The following is a 17,252-nucleotide window of genomic DNA, read 5'->3' as shown; positions in this document are numbered from 1 at the left end:
AACACTCAACTTTCGAATTTTGGTTTCAATACGTTTTATCATCAGAATAAACTAAAATCGCTTGACATTTCGTTTAACCACCTTCAAAAAGTTGATTTTACGTTAATGTTTAGAAATTTTAAAAACTTGGAAACGCTCAAGTTGGAAGGAAACGATTTGAAAGAGGTTGACACCATCACTCGGACACACTTCCCACAGTTGACGTCGTTGGGTCTTTCGAAAAACAACTTCACTTGTCGTTATTTGGCGAAATTTTTACTCCCATGGCAGAATTTGGAACTTTTCCACAATCCGTCACCAAATCAAACGCATATCGATGGAGTTGGTTGTTTCAATGAAATGAGCTATGTTAGTACTGAAACAACAAAAATGCCTGAAACAACAACTGAACTCATCAAGAGATCAAACTCTACCATGAAACATTCAACCGAAAAGACAGAAATTGAAGATAAGCCAGTCACGCGTTTTGATTGCGATCTCTTTTCATCGAAAAACCAATCTGAAACAGAGCAAGTTTCCTGCGATCACATCGAAGAAATTGACACGAGTTGCATGGGTTATGCATTACAAATCAACGTGAACAACGATGATGAAATGGTCATCCGATTATCGCAAAGTAATTTCCAGTTGCGTTGCTCCAAAAAACAATTTCAAAAACTAAAGTATTTCAATATCTCTGGAAATCAACTGCAAAATGCGCCACAAATTATCGCATTACTCGGATCACCAATCGAAACACTGGATGTATCATCAAATTTCATTGGAGAATTAAAAGTCCATCTATTTGAAAGATTCACCAATTTGAAATATTTGAATTTGAGTCACACCAATTTATCAAATTTTGGCTTCAGCACATTTTACCATCAACGTAACCTACTAGTACTTGATCTTTCCTTTAACCATTTGAAGAAGGTCGATTTCAATTTACTAATGCGAAATTTCAAGGAACTGATAACACTCAATCTGGAAGGAAATGATTTAATTGAAGTAGACACAGTCAATCGAAAAATTTTCCCCAAACTAGGTTCTTTGGGTATTTCAAAAAATAAATTTTCTTGCCAATACTTGAGCAACTTTTTACTGCAATGGGATAATTTACATTTACTCTATAATCCATCGAATCAAACGAACATTGATGGAATCGATTGTCAGCATGATGAACAACTTACCAAAAATAACAACGAAATGACGCCGGATAAGTCTGGATTTCCAACAAGTACGGAAAGTAGTGTTAATTCGAACACCACGATTTCAAAAGGCGCAAAGGTGGATATCAAAAAAAATGATCACCATATTATAATAAAAGTTGAACAAAATTCTATGTCAGAGGATATACGAGCACTAAAATATCTATTTCTTCTTCTACTTTTTATAATATGTGGATATATTGTAGTGAAAATGAAGTTTTTTCAACATATCAAACAAAAAATAAGACGTAATTCAATGAGTGTAAATCAACATTACGAACAAGACAGTGCACACACAAGCGTAATCGAGTTGACTCAACGTCACAATTCAAATGAATAGAATCACATTGTTATTTTTGCCAATTGAATCTCAAATAAATTTTGTATTTCCTTTTAAAAATCAAACTATGACGATTCTGTCCTTTCGCATAAGTATCTAGTAAAATCGGAAATGAATTAATAATATGGTAAGTAGTTGCTAATAAGCTTGGAATTGAGATTTTATCTCATAATGCTGAAACATGGGTAACAAAATAACACTGATAAATACTATTCTTGCTACTATTGCTTAATGTGAAACGTAGTTTTATACATTAAGCTATGGAATAGTAAGATATATATATATATATATGTTTGTTCAGTGATTTTAGAGAAAACCAGAAAAGATAGAGAGTTCGGGTTTTCGGCATTCGATAGGGCATAAAAAACCCTCCAGACGTATTTTTTATTTTCCCCATAAGTGCTCCCCATTTAATTTTTTCATTCATGGACCCACTTTTTTGGATTCCACTTTGAAAAATATTTCGATTCCACTCACCATTTATTGAGTGGATAACGAATGGATTCGGGTGGAATTATTTTTCTCCGCAACTTTATTGGGTGGATAAACGATGGAATAAATGAGTTTTACTTCAGTGTTAATTTGATGACTTTGGATCTAGATGAAACTTGTTGAAAAAAAGTTGGAGACACCCGAGGCACCAAATTGTTTTAGATTCCTTATAAAATTACCTTTCGAATGGTATATAAATTATGGAGTTTCCGGCAGGTTTGATGGCATTTTACGCTGGCCGTTTGGCCGAAATATGAAAAATTATGAGAAAAATCGGCTTCCGAATCTTATAGCAAGCAACCTAGTTCTATGATTTTGATGAAACTTTGCCAGATGATAGCTCTTGGAACCCTCTTTCCAACGGTATATAGCTTATTAGCCAATCGAACTTGTGGATGTGTTTCCCAGGTGGCCGTAGATTGACGCTAGTGATATATCAATGATACTATTGATAGTTCGATATGAATAGCGTGCTATTGGTACATTTTAATTTTGTGACAACAACAATTTGGCTCTTCAATATTTTACCGCAAATGTAGAATCTAAAATATCAAAATAGAGCTCTATATTTGAAGGAATATATTGAAGAGAAATAATTGTTGTTGTCACAAAATTGAAATGTACCAATAGCACGATATTCATATCGTACTATCAATAGTACCATGATATATCACTAGCGTCATTCTATTCACTGCAAATTAGTGAAAATATTTGCAAAGTCAACTTTCAAGGGGAAATTTATTGCGGCATTTTCCTCTGATTACTTTGAATTTTAACATCTGAGTTTTCTGAGAGTAGTTTATGGGGTTTACTGCCTTTTTGAAGCTCAACTCCATAGGTGGCAATATAGCCAAAATGAGAAAAATATAGGTAAAGTACATTTTCGAGCTTCATTGCAAGCAACCTAGTTCTATGATTTTGATTAAATTTCGCCAGATGATAGCTCCCAAAGTCCTCTTTCTAACGCTATATAGCTTATTAGCCAATCAAACTTGTGAAGAGTTTTGGAATTTCAATTTAATTATGGCATTGACAAAAACCTTAGAGAAAAACGAAATCCATGTGATGCATTTATTAGGTAGTTCTGGACGTTCTCATTTCAGTAATTGAATTGAACGATTTCACCATTTATGGATCATCAGCGCAGCTTTTAAGAAAACCATCTATATAATTTATAGGATTTACTAACTTTTTGAAGTGGGAGCGCATAGGTAGTCGTTGAGGCAATATGAGGAAAATATTGGCAAAATCAATTTTCAAGGTGTAATTTATTTTAAAAAAATTGTGGCAAAAAATTCAAAATATGAATGTCGAGTAGTTTGTTTTTCTTAGTAGTACGGTTCCACGTTTCACATTAAGCTCTACGGCCAAAAACTGGCAGTGTATTTAAAGTGATGAGCAGCGTAATTATTTTCAGGGAAGTTGGAGTTTTATTTTTATTCGCAAAAGTATGTCTTCTTTCGTGAATGTAATATTGCTGACGTAAGAAGACTTTGTTAAAAGGAAAAACAGCATTACGTTTATTGAGCGATATCGTGTACCTGGCCCACCTACGCTTTTTTCACGATACTTGTCGGTCGTTTGTAATTTTTAACTACTTCAATGATTTAGGTTCACCATTGCCTTATTTACTTTGTGTTATTAGTTATAATTCTTATCTTTTGCTCTTTGGAATTCGTTCTCTGATAGTTTCAGTGTGTGTAATGAAACATTGGTCGGAATTTAATTTTTTATCATCATTTAAAAGTTGAATTTGGAAACGCATCGGATTGCTCAAGGAAATGGACTTTGTAAAACTAAGGAGATTACATCATTGTATATCTTAATTAGACATTGAGTGCAATCGTGTGTTTGCTACATTTCATAACATTGTTGGATTCATGTCGGGCATATGTATTTTCTGACCACGACTCAACAATCAGTTCAGTCACTTCCATCGAACAGTTAACACAGTCAACGAAATAAAATGAAGAACAGTGTGGTTTCCGTTTCGTTATTATTATTGACTTTGAAATGTATAGTAGGTGCAGCAAAAATCACAAGCTGTACTACTAGTGATAATTATTATTCAGTGAAGTTATATTGCGACCAAAATCAAAATTGTAATAACACGGACTACTACACGTACTTTACTAATGACTTTTCATGTGAATGTTATAGAAATATTTTTAATGGAAATAGTTATTCCTCTGATGCAAGGGAATTAAAAGGTTGTTCGAAAAGTCGCTTAGATGAAATGATTCCTGAAAAATTTCCAAAATTGGAAAAATACGATATTTCATTTGCAGGATTTGAATTTTTAACTGCGACCGATTTGAAATTTACGTATTTAAAGACATTGAAAGCATATTACAATAAATTAACCAATATTTCGGGATCTATTTTTGCTCACGCACCAAATTTGGAAGAAATTGACTTCTCCCGCAACGACATCAATGTACTGCATCAAAATGATTTTAAAGGAGCAACTAAACTTTCGAAAATTAAATTCTCACATAACAATATATCAATGTTAGAAGCAGCATTATTTGCTAATAACCTTGAATTAACTGAAATAGATTTTTCCAACAACAATATCAATGTACTTCATGAAAATGATTTTAAAGGAGCAACAAAACTGTCGATAATCAATTTTCAGTATAACAATATATCAATCTTGGAATCAGGAATATTCGCCAATACTACAGATTTAACTGAAATTTACCTATCTGAAAACAAAATATCAATTTTGGATGTGGAAATATTTTCTAAATTGAGTAAACTACAAATTTTGAAGCTAAACAGCAATTTGATAAAATCCATTAAAAAAGACTTATTCAAAAATAATAAAAATTTGAACACACTTGATCTGCGATGGAATCCGATTTACCGCTTTGATGAAAACTTTTCCGAAATTCTTCTGATGCACCCCATTTCATTTGATTTATATTCTATTAAAGAGTTTGATTCCAGTTTTCTTAAAAATACTATAGCTATTCGATATGACAAGATGATCATAAGAACATCAGAAAATTCCAAAAATATAGATTATGGAACGAGATACTTCGATAGCTTAACGTTTCTAAATATTTCAAACAATCAACTCGAAAATACCATAGGCATCATAAGGTCATTGAGTTCAAAGATCGAATCATTGGATATTTCATCGAATTATGTCGGAGCATTGGATGAGAATATCTTCAAAATATTCACCAATTTGAAGTATTTAAATTTAAGAAACACCAGTCTCGTCACCATTATTTTCTATGTATTTCGTCCGCTATTGTTTCCAGAAAATGAGCACAAATTAGAGACAGTTGTGTTGGACGAAAATCCAATCAAACATTTGGATGAAAATTTATTTCTGCTCGTTGTGAATTCAGTGGAATTACATCTTTCATGCGACCATGTTGAAGCCATTGATACGAATTGCCTAGCGAGTTCACTGAGCATCGATTTGAATGAGAATGATGCCATTTTTGGCGTATCCGGCGACAAGTTAAAATTAAAATGTTCTAAGGATACATTTAAGCAATTAAAAAGCTTCAAAACCTAGAATAATCAACTGAAAAATGGATCGGAATCGATCGAATGGCTCGGAGAACCTATTGAAACTTTGGAAATAGCTTCAAGTTATGTTGGAAAATTGAATACGCACACGTTTGAACGGTTCAACAATCTTCAGTATCTCAATCTCAGCAACACTCAACTGTCGAATTTTGGTTTCAATACATTTTATCATCAGAACAAACTCATATCACTTGACATTTCGTTTAACCACCTGCAAAAAGTGAATTTCACGATCGACACGAGTTGCAAGGATAATGCATTGCAAAGTAACATGAACAACGAAGATGAAGTAGTCGTCCCATTACCTCAAAGTGATTCTGAGTTGCGTTGCTCAAAAAAACAATTTCAAAAACTAAAGTATTTCAATATCTCTGGAAATCAACTGCAAAATGCGCCACAAATAATCGCATTGCTCGGATCACCAATCGAAACACTGGATGTATCATCAAATTTCATTGGAGAATTAAAAGTCCATCTTTTTGAAAGATTCACCAATTTGAAATTTTTGAATTTGAGTCAAACCAATTTATCAAATTTTTGCTTCAGCACATTCTACCATCAACGTAATCTACGAGTACTTGATCTCTCGTTTAATCATTTGAAGAAGGTCGATTTCAATTTATTAACGCGTAATTTTAAGGAACTGGTCACACTCAATCTGGAAGGAAATGATTTAATTGAAGTAGACACAGTCAATCGAAAAATTTTCCCCAAACTAAGTTCTTTGGGTATTTCGAAAAATAAATTTTCCTGCCAGTATTTAAACAACTTTTTACTGCAATGGGATAATTTGGATTTACTCTACAATCCATCGAACCAAACGAACATAGATGGAATCGATTGTCAGCATGATGAACAAATTAACAATAACGAAGTGTCGCCGAATAAATCTGGAGTTTCAACTAATACAGAAAATAGTATCGAATCGAATTCCACGAATTTTAAGGGCGGAAATGCGGACGTCAAAACGAGCAATGAACATCATGGTTCAATGGATGGTGAACATAATTCCCTCTCAGCAGACGTACGTGCGTTAAAGTACCTATTTGCTGGAATGTTCATAATGTGCTTTGGATATTTGGTTGTAAAATCGAAGCTTATTCAACGCATCAGACATGGAGTCAGACGTAATTCAGCGGAAATCAATATGAATGTCGAGTATGATCAAAATAGTGTAGATACAAGCGTGATTGAATTGACTCAATGTCACAATCGTAATGCATAATATACAAATATTATTTGAAAAATAATCAGTTTTTCACATTAATGTTACAAATTACAATTGTAATTTCGATAAAGTTTAGATTAGATTTATTGACAATTTGCTGTCTACAATTTATACAATATTGGAAGTATCACAATTGTTTGGTTGTGATTTTAGAGTTAATGAACTTGCAGTTGATCTAGGTTTATGTCGTTTTCAGCAAAAACATGTGCACATTTGTCGACCTATTTCAGAGTTTTTTTTACCAAAATGGCAATGCGATATTCGTGACGGAATTTCAGTGCAACAACGACATCATATTTTTCAAATTTTTATAGCGAGCTATTCTTATCACGAAATTGTAAAAATATAATTTAGATTGTTGCATACTTTTCAAAAAAGATTTAAAATGCTTGAAGTTTGTTCGTTTGATCAATTAAATTAATTGTCTATTCTAGTTCAACAATTTTAAATATTCAAATTTAAGTCATACAAACCATTCATGTGCAGTACGTTTTTTAAAAACACACTTTGATGGCGTCGATTGTCATTCCAAAAATTTCGGTTGAAGAACGTAAGCTCCATTCATATAGCTTCTTAAAATAAGTATTTACTGAGATGAAATTGTTTAAATAACTTATTCTGCCAATCATTAAATGTAATTGTAAGAAACGAATTTTTCAAACTTATTAGCTTCGAGCAATCGTTCTTACCACTTTTGCGTGTAATTAAATAGATTAAGCTCAATGTATATTTCCCACTTAGAATATATTCAAATTGTTCAGTATTTATATTTAAAATGAAATGCACAGATTATGTATGCCAAATTTCTTTATTTTTTAATTCAATGCGTTCCAAATAAATGCCTTTTTTAATTTTTACTAATTATAAAATGCTTGTGTTCTAATTCCATTCTTCTATTTTCAATTAAATAATTTTATGTAAATTTAACTAAATTCAATCTATTTCAATTCATTCTGTGGTTTAGCAATCTTAAGTATATAGTTACGAGTGAAGATTCTTTTCGGATTTGATATCTGAAGATTGGAAAAATATTTTCAAAACAAATTTGCTTTATCGACTGATTTCAAATGGTTTAAAGTGGATGAATCAATCAATTCTTTGCACCGTGAACATTCTTCATATGTTGATTGACAGTATCAAGTAGTGAGAAACGAGCATCACATAATTGGCATGGAAATGGTTTTTCTCCTGTGTGATGGTTACGCATATGACGTTTCAAGTTTGTTTTTTGTAGCAAATTCTTTTTACAAAGGTAGCATTGATAGCCACGACGTTTGCATTGCACTTGATGTTGATCCTTATCGTCTTCCTTTGCAAATGGTCGATGACATTGTGTGCAACGATATGAGCGTGGTTTGGAATGTATTGCCAAATGTCGTTTGAAATTACCTTTGTGAATGAACTTCTTTCCACAATTAGCACATTGAAATGGTTTATCATCAGTGTGTTTCAATCGCATGTGATGCTTCAAACTACTATTTACGAAGGATTTGTATTCGCAGAGATAGCATACATATCGTCGAGAGTTACATCCATTCTCGTGAGTTTGTTTTCCGGCTTCTTCAGCGAATCGATGACCACATTTCAAACAACGAAATGGAAGTTTTGGACCGTGGATTTTCTTATGGCGATTCAAATTCATCTTGTGTGCAAAAGCCTTGGCACATACTTCGCATTCGAAGGGTTTTTCGCCCGTATGCCTTCGAATGTGTGTTGTGAGATTTGATTTTTGATTTGTCACATAATCACAGAAATGACATTTGTGCTTTTTCTGTCCAATGGAGGCTCGACCATTCGATGGTTTCTTGGAACCCTTTGATTTTCCGCCTTTTGGCTTCTTCGTTTTTGCATGCTGTTCACGATTGCAGCTTGAGTTTGATCTTTCATCGCATAAATCTTCACCAATTGGACCATCACTTGCACCTTCGTTTGAGCTTGCCTTCGGTGCTTCATCGTGCTTTTTCTTCAAACATTCCTCTTCCTCCGATTTGATCTCGTCCTTCACATAGTCAGCATCGTATGGCACATACTCAGCATCACTTTCGCTTTCCGATTTTATCATAGTGCCGGCTTCAACTGGTGATAATGGTGACAACGGTGGGTATGCAATCAGATCAACACCATCTCCTGGCTCCACTTTCACATCAACTTCTTCTTTGATTTTGACTTGTGACTCACAAGTTGTGAGTGTCTTCCTTTGCGTTGGTATATGCGCTTGGCTCTTCCACCTAAAGCCCCTTTAGCTTGATACGGATTCATCGTGGCTCTGTTTGATATGAAAAATATCAGTTGACACAAATGTGAGGTTAGTTTTCGTTTTGGGAAATTTCCAATGTTCGTGTATTTTCGAATATTGAAAAAAATATTTTTGCTTAACAGCAAGTTATCACAAATGGGAAGATATTATTATTGTATCTTTTGCTAAGCAAAATCTCAGTTAAATTATCAAATTATTAACTCATTTCCATAGTGCAAGTAAGAATGAATGCCAACAAGTATCACCATGAGAATCATAAAGGGCGTAGTGGAATTTTACAAATAAGGTTGAGGTTAGAATCAAACTGGCCTTGAAATAAATTTAGAATTTTTATGATTTTATCAAAAAAGGACGATCAAAATCTTTGGTTAACAAAAAATAAAAAAATCTAACCAGAAAAACATTCAAGAAATTCCGCCGATTTGTGCGCGAATGATGATTGAAAACGTATAAACACGTGCCGTTTGCTTACGATCTGCTTTCGATGACAGCTCCAACTCGACTGGGGTGGCTTTACATAACATACTGTTCTCGTTGATTTGTAACATTTGACGCCAGAATGAAGTTGTCTGCTTTCAATTTGATTCTGACTCATTTCAAATATTTTTACTTTGGTTTCGTATTAGATTTTTCTATTTATCACTTAATCTCATTCTGTGAATTAAACGAAATATGCTAAGCAATTAATTGCTCTAAGAATAGATTTTCATGGAAATATTTTTATGCATCTTTCAAATGATGAACTAAAAATTAAATGAAGTAAATTAACTTAAATGTGACCCACGTATTATATAACAATCATTTTATTATTGACAAAAATGAAAATCGATAAATTCTAATTAACTATAAAGAAATAATTGAAAAGATTTCAAAAATCGAATATTTGGAAGTTTCAACGATAATAGCGCCGCACACTTTTCGAATTGTCAGTATGCCATGACATTTGTATTCATTGTTGCTTCGTTATTTCATCAACACACATCTAAGCAAGGATGCTTCGTGTTCCATCGACATTTATAAAATATTATTTCATTCTGTCCACAAGTTTAGACAATATAACGATACAAGTTTTAATCGAAACTCACAATTTTCTTCAAAAATTCAATTTGGATTAATAGATCAATGTTGTTTTGGGGTCGGTGTATGAATTTCGACATTCTCATTTTTTGAACATTAGCGCTGTCATTGTAGTAGTGTACAATTGTTTGAAACAAATAAGTCGCATATAGAACCAACTAAGGTGAGCACTATAACCGCTTCTTATTATTTTTATTTCGCCAAAAAAAATAACAAATATCCTTCATACACAATTGAATATATTAACAAATGAAATTTTTTAGCACCGTGACATTTTTAATCGTTCCATATAGATCAAATCAAAGCATCGACCAGTCAAGGAAGGGCAAAATCAAGATGAGCAAACGAAAGGGAGGTTATGTCAATCAAATCGAAGGAAAAACAAGAAAACTCAGCGATTCTATGGCGGAAACGGAATCAGAAGAGATATTGGAAGCCAACCAATTTGCTGTTGCGGTTGCACCGATTGAAGAAGAGTCACCACCAATTTTCAATTTCAACAACCATTGTTGCTACGAAATGTTGGATCGGCTATCACTAGAAGACCTGAATTCATTCGGCCAGACGTGCAAATGGGCTCAACATTTTTAAATTTGTTAGGCTTTTTTTTCAATTGAATTATTCAGCACTTGAGGTCGAATGTGAGCGAGGTGGATTCACTGCAAATGGAATCAATCTAATTGGATTTGAGGAAAATTTCCAAATTATGAGCATTCGACGCCATCAGTATATGCTGCCATTCGAGAGAATTGAATCAAATTGCAACTTCACTTGTCTGATCTAACAATATCTTCAAAAAAGGCGGTATGTTTGAAAAATTGTCCTGAAAACTATTGAATGTCTTTAAATCAAACGATGTAAGATTGATGGTGACTTTTATGATCGATTTCTCGTTTACTGCAAACAATTGAAACGTGTTTCCACAATACCTTACCAGCTTACTCGTGACATTAAAAGTTATGGTGGCATTACACCTCTTTTATTGGAAGGAATCATATTGCTTCAAACATATCCGACACTTGTTGAATTGGACATAAAAATGTCATGTTCAAGAAAAATTGATGAGCTGAAAGTATTTTTCGATCGAAATCCAAATGTTCGAAATTTTGCCAGAGTTTGGGCTTTGTGCTAGAAAATCAGCAAACAATCAAGTCATTGAAGCTCGATAAGCTGTCGATTTATTGTGAATTCGCTTACGACACGCGTTTTTTTGATTTACTTAATGAATTTTATGCAAATGGCGTTTATCAGCGGTTGTATTTATTTTCGAGAAATACGCCTCTCTTAAAGCAAGTAGGTTCACTGCACAACTTGGAATATTTTCATTATTTTCCCGGAAATAGTGTCAATATAAATAGACCCATTTGGACTTTGGATAAACTGAAGGTATTTGGAATTGGTAGGATTCGGACAAATTCAGAAAAACATCTACCAGTTAACTACAAACTTACAAACATTCATGCAAACCCTGAAGGCATCTTGATATTCATCAGACATTCAGCAAAATTGAAAGAAATCATAATTGAGAACATGTACTGCAAAAGAGAAGCCGATTTATAATCTTGTGGCATGGAACAAGGAACGCGAAAAATTCGATGGAGACTGAAAAGTAACGATTTCTGTCGATGAAGACACTTTCTTGGCAACGAGATGGACAACCCGCACAACAGACTTGAGTTTGGTCGAATTAAAGCGAATAACATCGTGCAGTTTTTCACAAGATTTTCTTCGTTATCTCCATTATCACTCAATTATTTTCTTCGTACATTTTTTTCTTTCATTTAGAACATTTTTCTTCATTAAAATCTAAAAAAGTCCTAAATAAAGTCATCATTTTGTAAATCTCATTGAGAAAATGTCGTTGTTTCAAAAATAATTTATTTTTTTGGGTGTCCATCATGAAGTGTCTCTGCTGAAAAATGAATAAAAAAAGTAAAAGGTATTTATTTTCTGATTAAAATTGCAATGTTTCGTAAGGTGCTTGATTAAAAGAAACATGTCTTGAACTATTCACATTTTTCTGAGCACCAGACTGGAGAAGCAACGCACCAGACCTGAAGTGTGTTTCTTTGACTAGACGGGTTAATACGATGAAAAGGTACCTTAAATGAGTCAAGAGTCATGATTTTGATTGGAGTAGACCCGTGTAAACATTTGATAAAAGATTGCAAAGAACTTTTTAACCAACATGTTGGTGTTCAACAAACTTATCGAAATGAGTAGCAAATAACTTGACCGATTTACAATTGCGCTTCTCCAAATCCAATAGAGTAGAGTAGTACATTAAATTCAAGTATTTTTTTTTTTGTTCCCATTTTAAATGACCACAAAAGCTGTATAACCATGTATAGCAGTGCAACGTAAACAATGTAATCTTTAAACTACATGTTTCACAATGTATAAATAACAAATGCTTACCGCAAATAAATGTTTTATGTTAGAAATTGAATGTACGGCTTTCAGTTTTTGCTAAAAGGTTGGGAGGCATCTTTTAAATCATGTCTTAAGCTAAGTGCCCAACTGCTCCCCGTGATATGTGCATTTAACACGATTTCACCCATGATTCCACCAGTTGCCGATGAAGCAATCATTTATAGTGTCTGGGCAGATTGCAAAATGCAACGTTTGTATTTTTACACTTCAAATACAATAGTTATCATCAAATATTCATTATCTAGGCCCATGGCGTTTGACGTACAATATCATATACACTACTTTTTTCACGTAAATTCGATGAATCATCATTTGACACCGCTTTTTTGTTGGCATTTTATCAATTGATTCGATTGAAAACAGTAGCTGAATCAGTTAACTTATCATATATATTCTATATGGTAAGTATGTGATGGTCAAGTCCCTTTATCAGATAAAATATCTTCAATGAATCATTCATCGTTCGAACATCTCGGTATAAATGTATGAAGTTGATTAAAAATTGATTTAGTTGTAAATTGAAGATCATCCGAAAAAATACTCAAAATGTTAAAAAAGTACGCTAGGTTCTTCAAGTGTTCAGCGTTATCATTACTGGTTCTTGTAATCTGTATAAATTATAGTGAAGCAAATGTTCAAATTAGTGAAACAGGTTTGAATTTCTTCGATTTTGAAGAAATTAAAAATGATTTTTTTCAACAAAGCGACTTCAACATTTCAAACACCTATCGGAGTATTGATCTCGAGGCTGTGGCGAAAAATGCGAAATGTCTCAAACAAATGATAGAAATTCAACGTGGTTTGCGAAAAGAGATGTGGGCAAGGAAAAGTAAATTGATTTTTTTTAGGTTAATCGATCGGTCACTTGCGACTCGAAATGACTTTGATGATTATTTTAGTTGTGGATTCATGGGGAAAAATTCCGTCTGGATTGCTTAACGGAAATTTCTATGAACTTGGTGAATTTTCGCAATGCTTAAATATTGATCGAAATGGAAAGCGATATGAAACACAATACTGCTTGGGGCAATTGACTTTTGAAGCTAACCTTGGTATAATGCCAAAATCAATTGGATTCGGTTTAAATCATAATCATGGGTTTTGGCAGATGGGCAAACATACAAACATTGATCAACGATTGCTTGTACCGTAAATACATATATATTTTGGTGTTTTTAATTACACCTTTTCAATTGGTTCAATTTCAAATTTAGAATAGCCGAAAAAAAAATAAGCATTACCTTTGGAATGTGTTTGCCAGACTCTTGTTCATTGCACCTAACTGAAAAGATCCTTAATGATGTTATACTGAAAAAGGGTTATAAAGTGAAAGTAAGCTTTCCGGATAACATGTGTCAAGTTAAGGAAAGCCCTTCGGAATTGAAGAAAATCGATATCGCTGCTATGTAAGTAACGCTTTCAAAGGAACATTTTTCGACATTTTCAAAAAATCTGAGAACAAGCCAGATTTCAAATCAGTGAATTGTCACAAATTTGACATAATTAGTCACTTTGCTCGTAATTTCGTTGGATTTTCCAATTTCGCCAAAATGCCAATCATTGCAAAAAAAAGTCGACAATTTTTTATCTAATAATTATTATAATAGTTTAAATTGCACTTTACGTTTGCATCGAGTGCCAATAACTAAATTAGTCGATATGACGTTCATTTTTATGATGTTTGCTCTTCCATTTCCTTTAGATTTGTATTGGTCACATTTTTTTGCTTGATAGCAGCGAGCACCTGTTACGATATCATATGCACATTAACAAATCGTAAGTTTGCTGCTTTTCAATATAAAGTGGGTGTCATAAATCGGCTCTGCCAGGCGTTTGTTGCATATTCGTTTCGATGAGTGTTGCACTTATCACATCGACCGTTTCCTGAGAATAAAAGAGCACGAACTGAATTTTCACACCAAAAATTGGCTGCAGAACTGACTCAGTTTTATAATAATCTAATCGCTTAAGTGGTTGGCTAATTATATTTTTTATCACAATTTCAGGCGTAAAAACTCAAGCACTTTTGATATTTTCGTTCTACTCGAATGGCATGAAATTGCTGTCGTATAAAAAATCAAAGTCACCAGATATGATGCATTGTTTGCATGGGATTCGTGCCATTTCAACACAATGGGTTGTGCTTGGTCACACATTTATGATGTTTGCCGTGTTACCCGCTCGGAATAAAATTGATCTATTGACAGTAAATCATTTTTACCTTTGCAATCAATGGATTCGATTTATGATTATTTCTTTTTCATGAAATATGTTTCAGTTCATTAAACAGTACCACAACATGATTATACTTTCCGCACCAATATCGGTTGATACGTTTTTCTTCATGAGCGGTTTATTGGTTTCCATCAACTTGTTGAAACATTTTGAAAAGACGTAAGTAATATACGAAGCATTTTTGCACTAGAGCTTTCCATCGAATTATGGATATTCGATTCTAATATAGAGAGCCAGATTTGGGGCTCGAAAAGTTGAAAGAAAGATTCTAAGCTCATCTCCAACGGACATAGGTCGAAAATCTTGGAAATTAATTTCGTAAAAAAAATAAATCAGAAACTATTTTTTAGAACAAGTGAGGAGGAGCGTTCTGAGTAGCCAGAGGATCGGAGTACTTGTTAAAAGTTAAGTCTCCCCAGAGTGCTCCTATTCACGTATATTACTCTGACAAAGAGTCTTTGTATTCAATACTTCTATTCCACACAAGTCGAACAAAGCCTTTTTTTGCTGTTTACTATAAATATAATGTATCATCGATAAACTAAAACAAGGATAAATTCTTTTCGTGTTACAGGAAAGGAAGAATAAACATACCACTTCTCTATTTCCATCGTTATTTGCGGTTGACACCACTTTTGGGTGTTACATTTCTGATATCAATGTCTTTACTAAAATTCCTCGGCAATGGGCCAGTGTGGCCGCTTCTTATGACGAAGGATACAAGTTGTGAAAAATATTGGTGGTCAGCCCTATTATACGTCCAAAATTATGTCAATCCAACGGAAATGGTTTGTATGAAATCAATAATGGCATTGAATTTCTAAATGAATTTTTAATGTATTCCATTCAGTGCTTTGGATACTCTTGGTATTTGTCAGTTGATATGCAACTTTTCGTGATTTCACCAGTGATTATTTACATCGTTTACAAATTAAAGACCAAATCAATGTCGATTCTACTGATTTTGATTTTGGGTTGCATTGGTTGCGACTTGGCGCTTCATCAGAAATATGATATAAAAGGAATGTACGTATTTTATGGCTGGGAAGGAATTGCCTATTTTTTGACATAAATCGAATCCACCATTATTCATGGAATGTGGATATAAACTAAAGTGCAAGAAAGAATAGGCAACTCTTAAGAATTAAGGAGCTCCTGCTTGACGATCTCCAAGCGAATAAGCTAATCATCAATGCTATTTTACAGGAAATCAAGACGAATGGATATAATATACTACCCTACACACGTTCGATTTTCTCCGTGGCTGATTGGCGTAATTTCCGGATATATTATATTTGAAGCCCGAAAGCGATCAGTTCGCATTCCAAAGGTTCGCTTTTTTCAAAAAATCATTCTCATCATTCATTAATTCGTTTATTTTCCACCTACAGTTGTTCAACCTTCTCGCTTGGTTGCTTTCTCTTGCTCTGCTGGCAGCCGTGATTTTTCTAAATTATCCCCTAATTCAGATAAATTCAGAGGCAACGTGGTTGGCTTATGGACTGTACGATTCGTTGAGTCGTGTTGCATGGTCGATTGCTCTGTTTTACATTACATTTGCATGTGTAAACAACTACGGTGGCCCGGTTAATTGGTTCTTGGCTCACCCACTATGGCAGCCGATCTCAAGAGTTTGCTATGCAATCTATTTAATACATTATCATGTGCTCACGGTAGTAATGGGCCAACTGAAAGCACCAGATTATTTTACAGAATTGAAGGCAGTAAGTTTTGCTTGACTCGTACTTTATTATGATTGTTATTTAATCATGAGTTTTGTTTTCAGTTCCATACATTCCTTGGAATTTATGTGATAACAGTGTTCGTTTCTATAATTGCATCGCTTGCGTTTGAATCACCGTTTATGATTATTGAGAAATTATTGTTCACGCCAGCAAAACACGCAGCACGCAACAATAGATCGGAAAATACAGTAAAAAATTAATTTATTTATCATTATTGACAATCAATTTAGTAACATTAAAATAAAGAAAGTTAAGAAACGGTGATACAAGTAATTAAGTAATTCAATTCATTGATGAGAACCATCCAGTTGTTAATTTTGAAGCAGGTGAATATTTTTGGGCTTTATTGGTTGTTTTGAGTGTGCCACACTATTTTTAAATTTTTATTGCGTGTTAACAAATTGAAGAGTGTGCGAAGTGTGATTTTAATAGGCGCCGTTCCTAGCTATATTGTCATAATATTAGCCACCAACATTCAACGATTTCATGAAAAATATTCGACAATAAGTTATAATTAGCCAGTAATGGTATAGGCTGTCAATTTGTTGGAGATTTTACCCATTCTAAATACTGAACTGAGTCAAAATCCAGTTTTTATAACAATACACAACGTGTGAACTTAATAATGAGTCAACATTTGGATCTTAATTATTTTGTTTACAACCGCTTCCATTTCAGATTTTCTTTTAAATGGGTCAGTGACACTGAC

The 17,252-nt window shown here is 33.5% G+C and overlaps 3 protein-coding genes across 3 annotated transcripts; 2 read left to right on the top strand and 1 right to left on the bottom strand.

Moving 5' to 3' along the window:
- Positions 1-105: 105 nt before the first annotated feature.
- On the top strand, positions 106-5,580 carry LOC116351095 (protein artichoke-like). Its single transcript, XM_031783152.1, has 3 exons — positions 106-1,216; positions 4,308-4,775; positions 5,046-5,580. The coding sequence occupies exons 1-3, from the start codon at positions 106-108 to the stop codon at positions 5,552-5,554; spliced, it is 2,088 nt and encodes a 695-aa protein (XP_031639012.1). The 3' UTR covers positions 5,555-5,580.
- A 2,008-nt stretch (positions 5,581-7,588) lies between these two features.
- Positions 7,589-9,679, bottom strand: LOC116351100 (gastrula zinc finger protein XlCGF8.2DB-like). The gene is made up of 2 exons (XM_031783157.1): positions 9,447-9,679; positions 7,589-9,062 (listed from the first exon to the last, which is right to left on the bottom strand). The coding sequence occupies exon 2, from the start codon at positions 8,856-8,858 to the stop codon at positions 7,887-7,889; it is 972 nt and encodes a 323-aa protein (XP_031639017.1). The 5' UTR covers positions 8,859-9,062; positions 9,447-9,679; the 3' UTR covers positions 7,589-7,886.
- Positions 9,680-13,091: 3,412 nt separating this feature from the next.
- Positions 13,092-16,816, top strand: LOC116351092 (nose resistant to fluoxetine protein 6-like). The gene is made up of 11 exons (XM_031783147.1): positions 13,092-13,392; positions 13,463-13,712; positions 13,778-13,969; positions 14,266-14,339; positions 14,570-14,769; positions 14,842-14,957; positions 15,373-15,586; positions 15,649-15,824; positions 16,005-16,128; positions 16,190-16,522; positions 16,585-16,816. Exons 1-11 carry the CDS (start codon positions 13,110-13,112, stop codon positions 16,741-16,743), a joined length of 2,121 nt encoding a protein of 706 aa, XP_031639007.1. The 5' UTR covers positions 13,092-13,109; the 3' UTR covers positions 16,744-16,816.
- Positions 16,817-17,252: the final 436 nt, after the last annotated feature.

The sequence above is a fragment of the Contarinia nasturtii genome, unplaced genomic scaffold (assembly GCF_009176525.2).
Source record: "Contarinia nasturtii isolate CC-2019 unplaced genomic scaffold, AAFC_CNas_1.1 Cnas_scaffold_4672, whole genome shotgun sequence".
NCBI lineage: Eukaryota > Metazoa > Arthropoda > Insecta > Diptera > Cecidomyiidae > Contarinia > Contarinia nasturtii.
This window is presented reverse-complemented; position numbering and strand designations above follow the sequence as displayed.

Bases quoted from the DNA above. Each gene is read 5' to 3' on its own strand.
- LOC116351095 (XM_031783152.1), top strand. From the start codon at position 106: ATGTTTAGAAATTTTAAAAACTTGGAAACGCTCAAGTTGGAAGGAAAC. The intron at 1,217-4,307 runs GTACGGAAAGTA...TTTCATTTGCAG, and splicing joins TAAGTCTGGATTTCCAACAA to GATTTGAATTTTTAACTGCG. The intron at 4,776-5,045 runs GTAAACTACAAA...CCAAAAATATAG, and splicing joins GGAAATATTTTCTAAATTGA to ATTATGGAACGAGATACTTC.
- LOC116351100 (XM_031783157.1), bottom strand. From the start codon at position 8,858: ATGATAAAATCGGAAAGCGAAAGTGATGCTGAGTATGTGCCATACGAT.
- LOC116351092 (XM_031783147.1), top strand. From the start codon at position 13,110: ATGTTAAAAAAGTACGCTAGGTTCTTCAAGTGTTCAGCGTTATCATTA. The intron at 14,958-15,372 runs GTAAGTAATATA...TTCGTGTTACAG, and splicing joins TTGAAACATTTTGAAAAGAC to GAAAGGAAGAATAAACATAC. The intron at 15,587-15,648 runs GTTTGTATGAAA...TATTCCATTCAG, and splicing joins ATGTCAATCCAACGGAAATG to TGCTTTGGATACTCTTGGTA.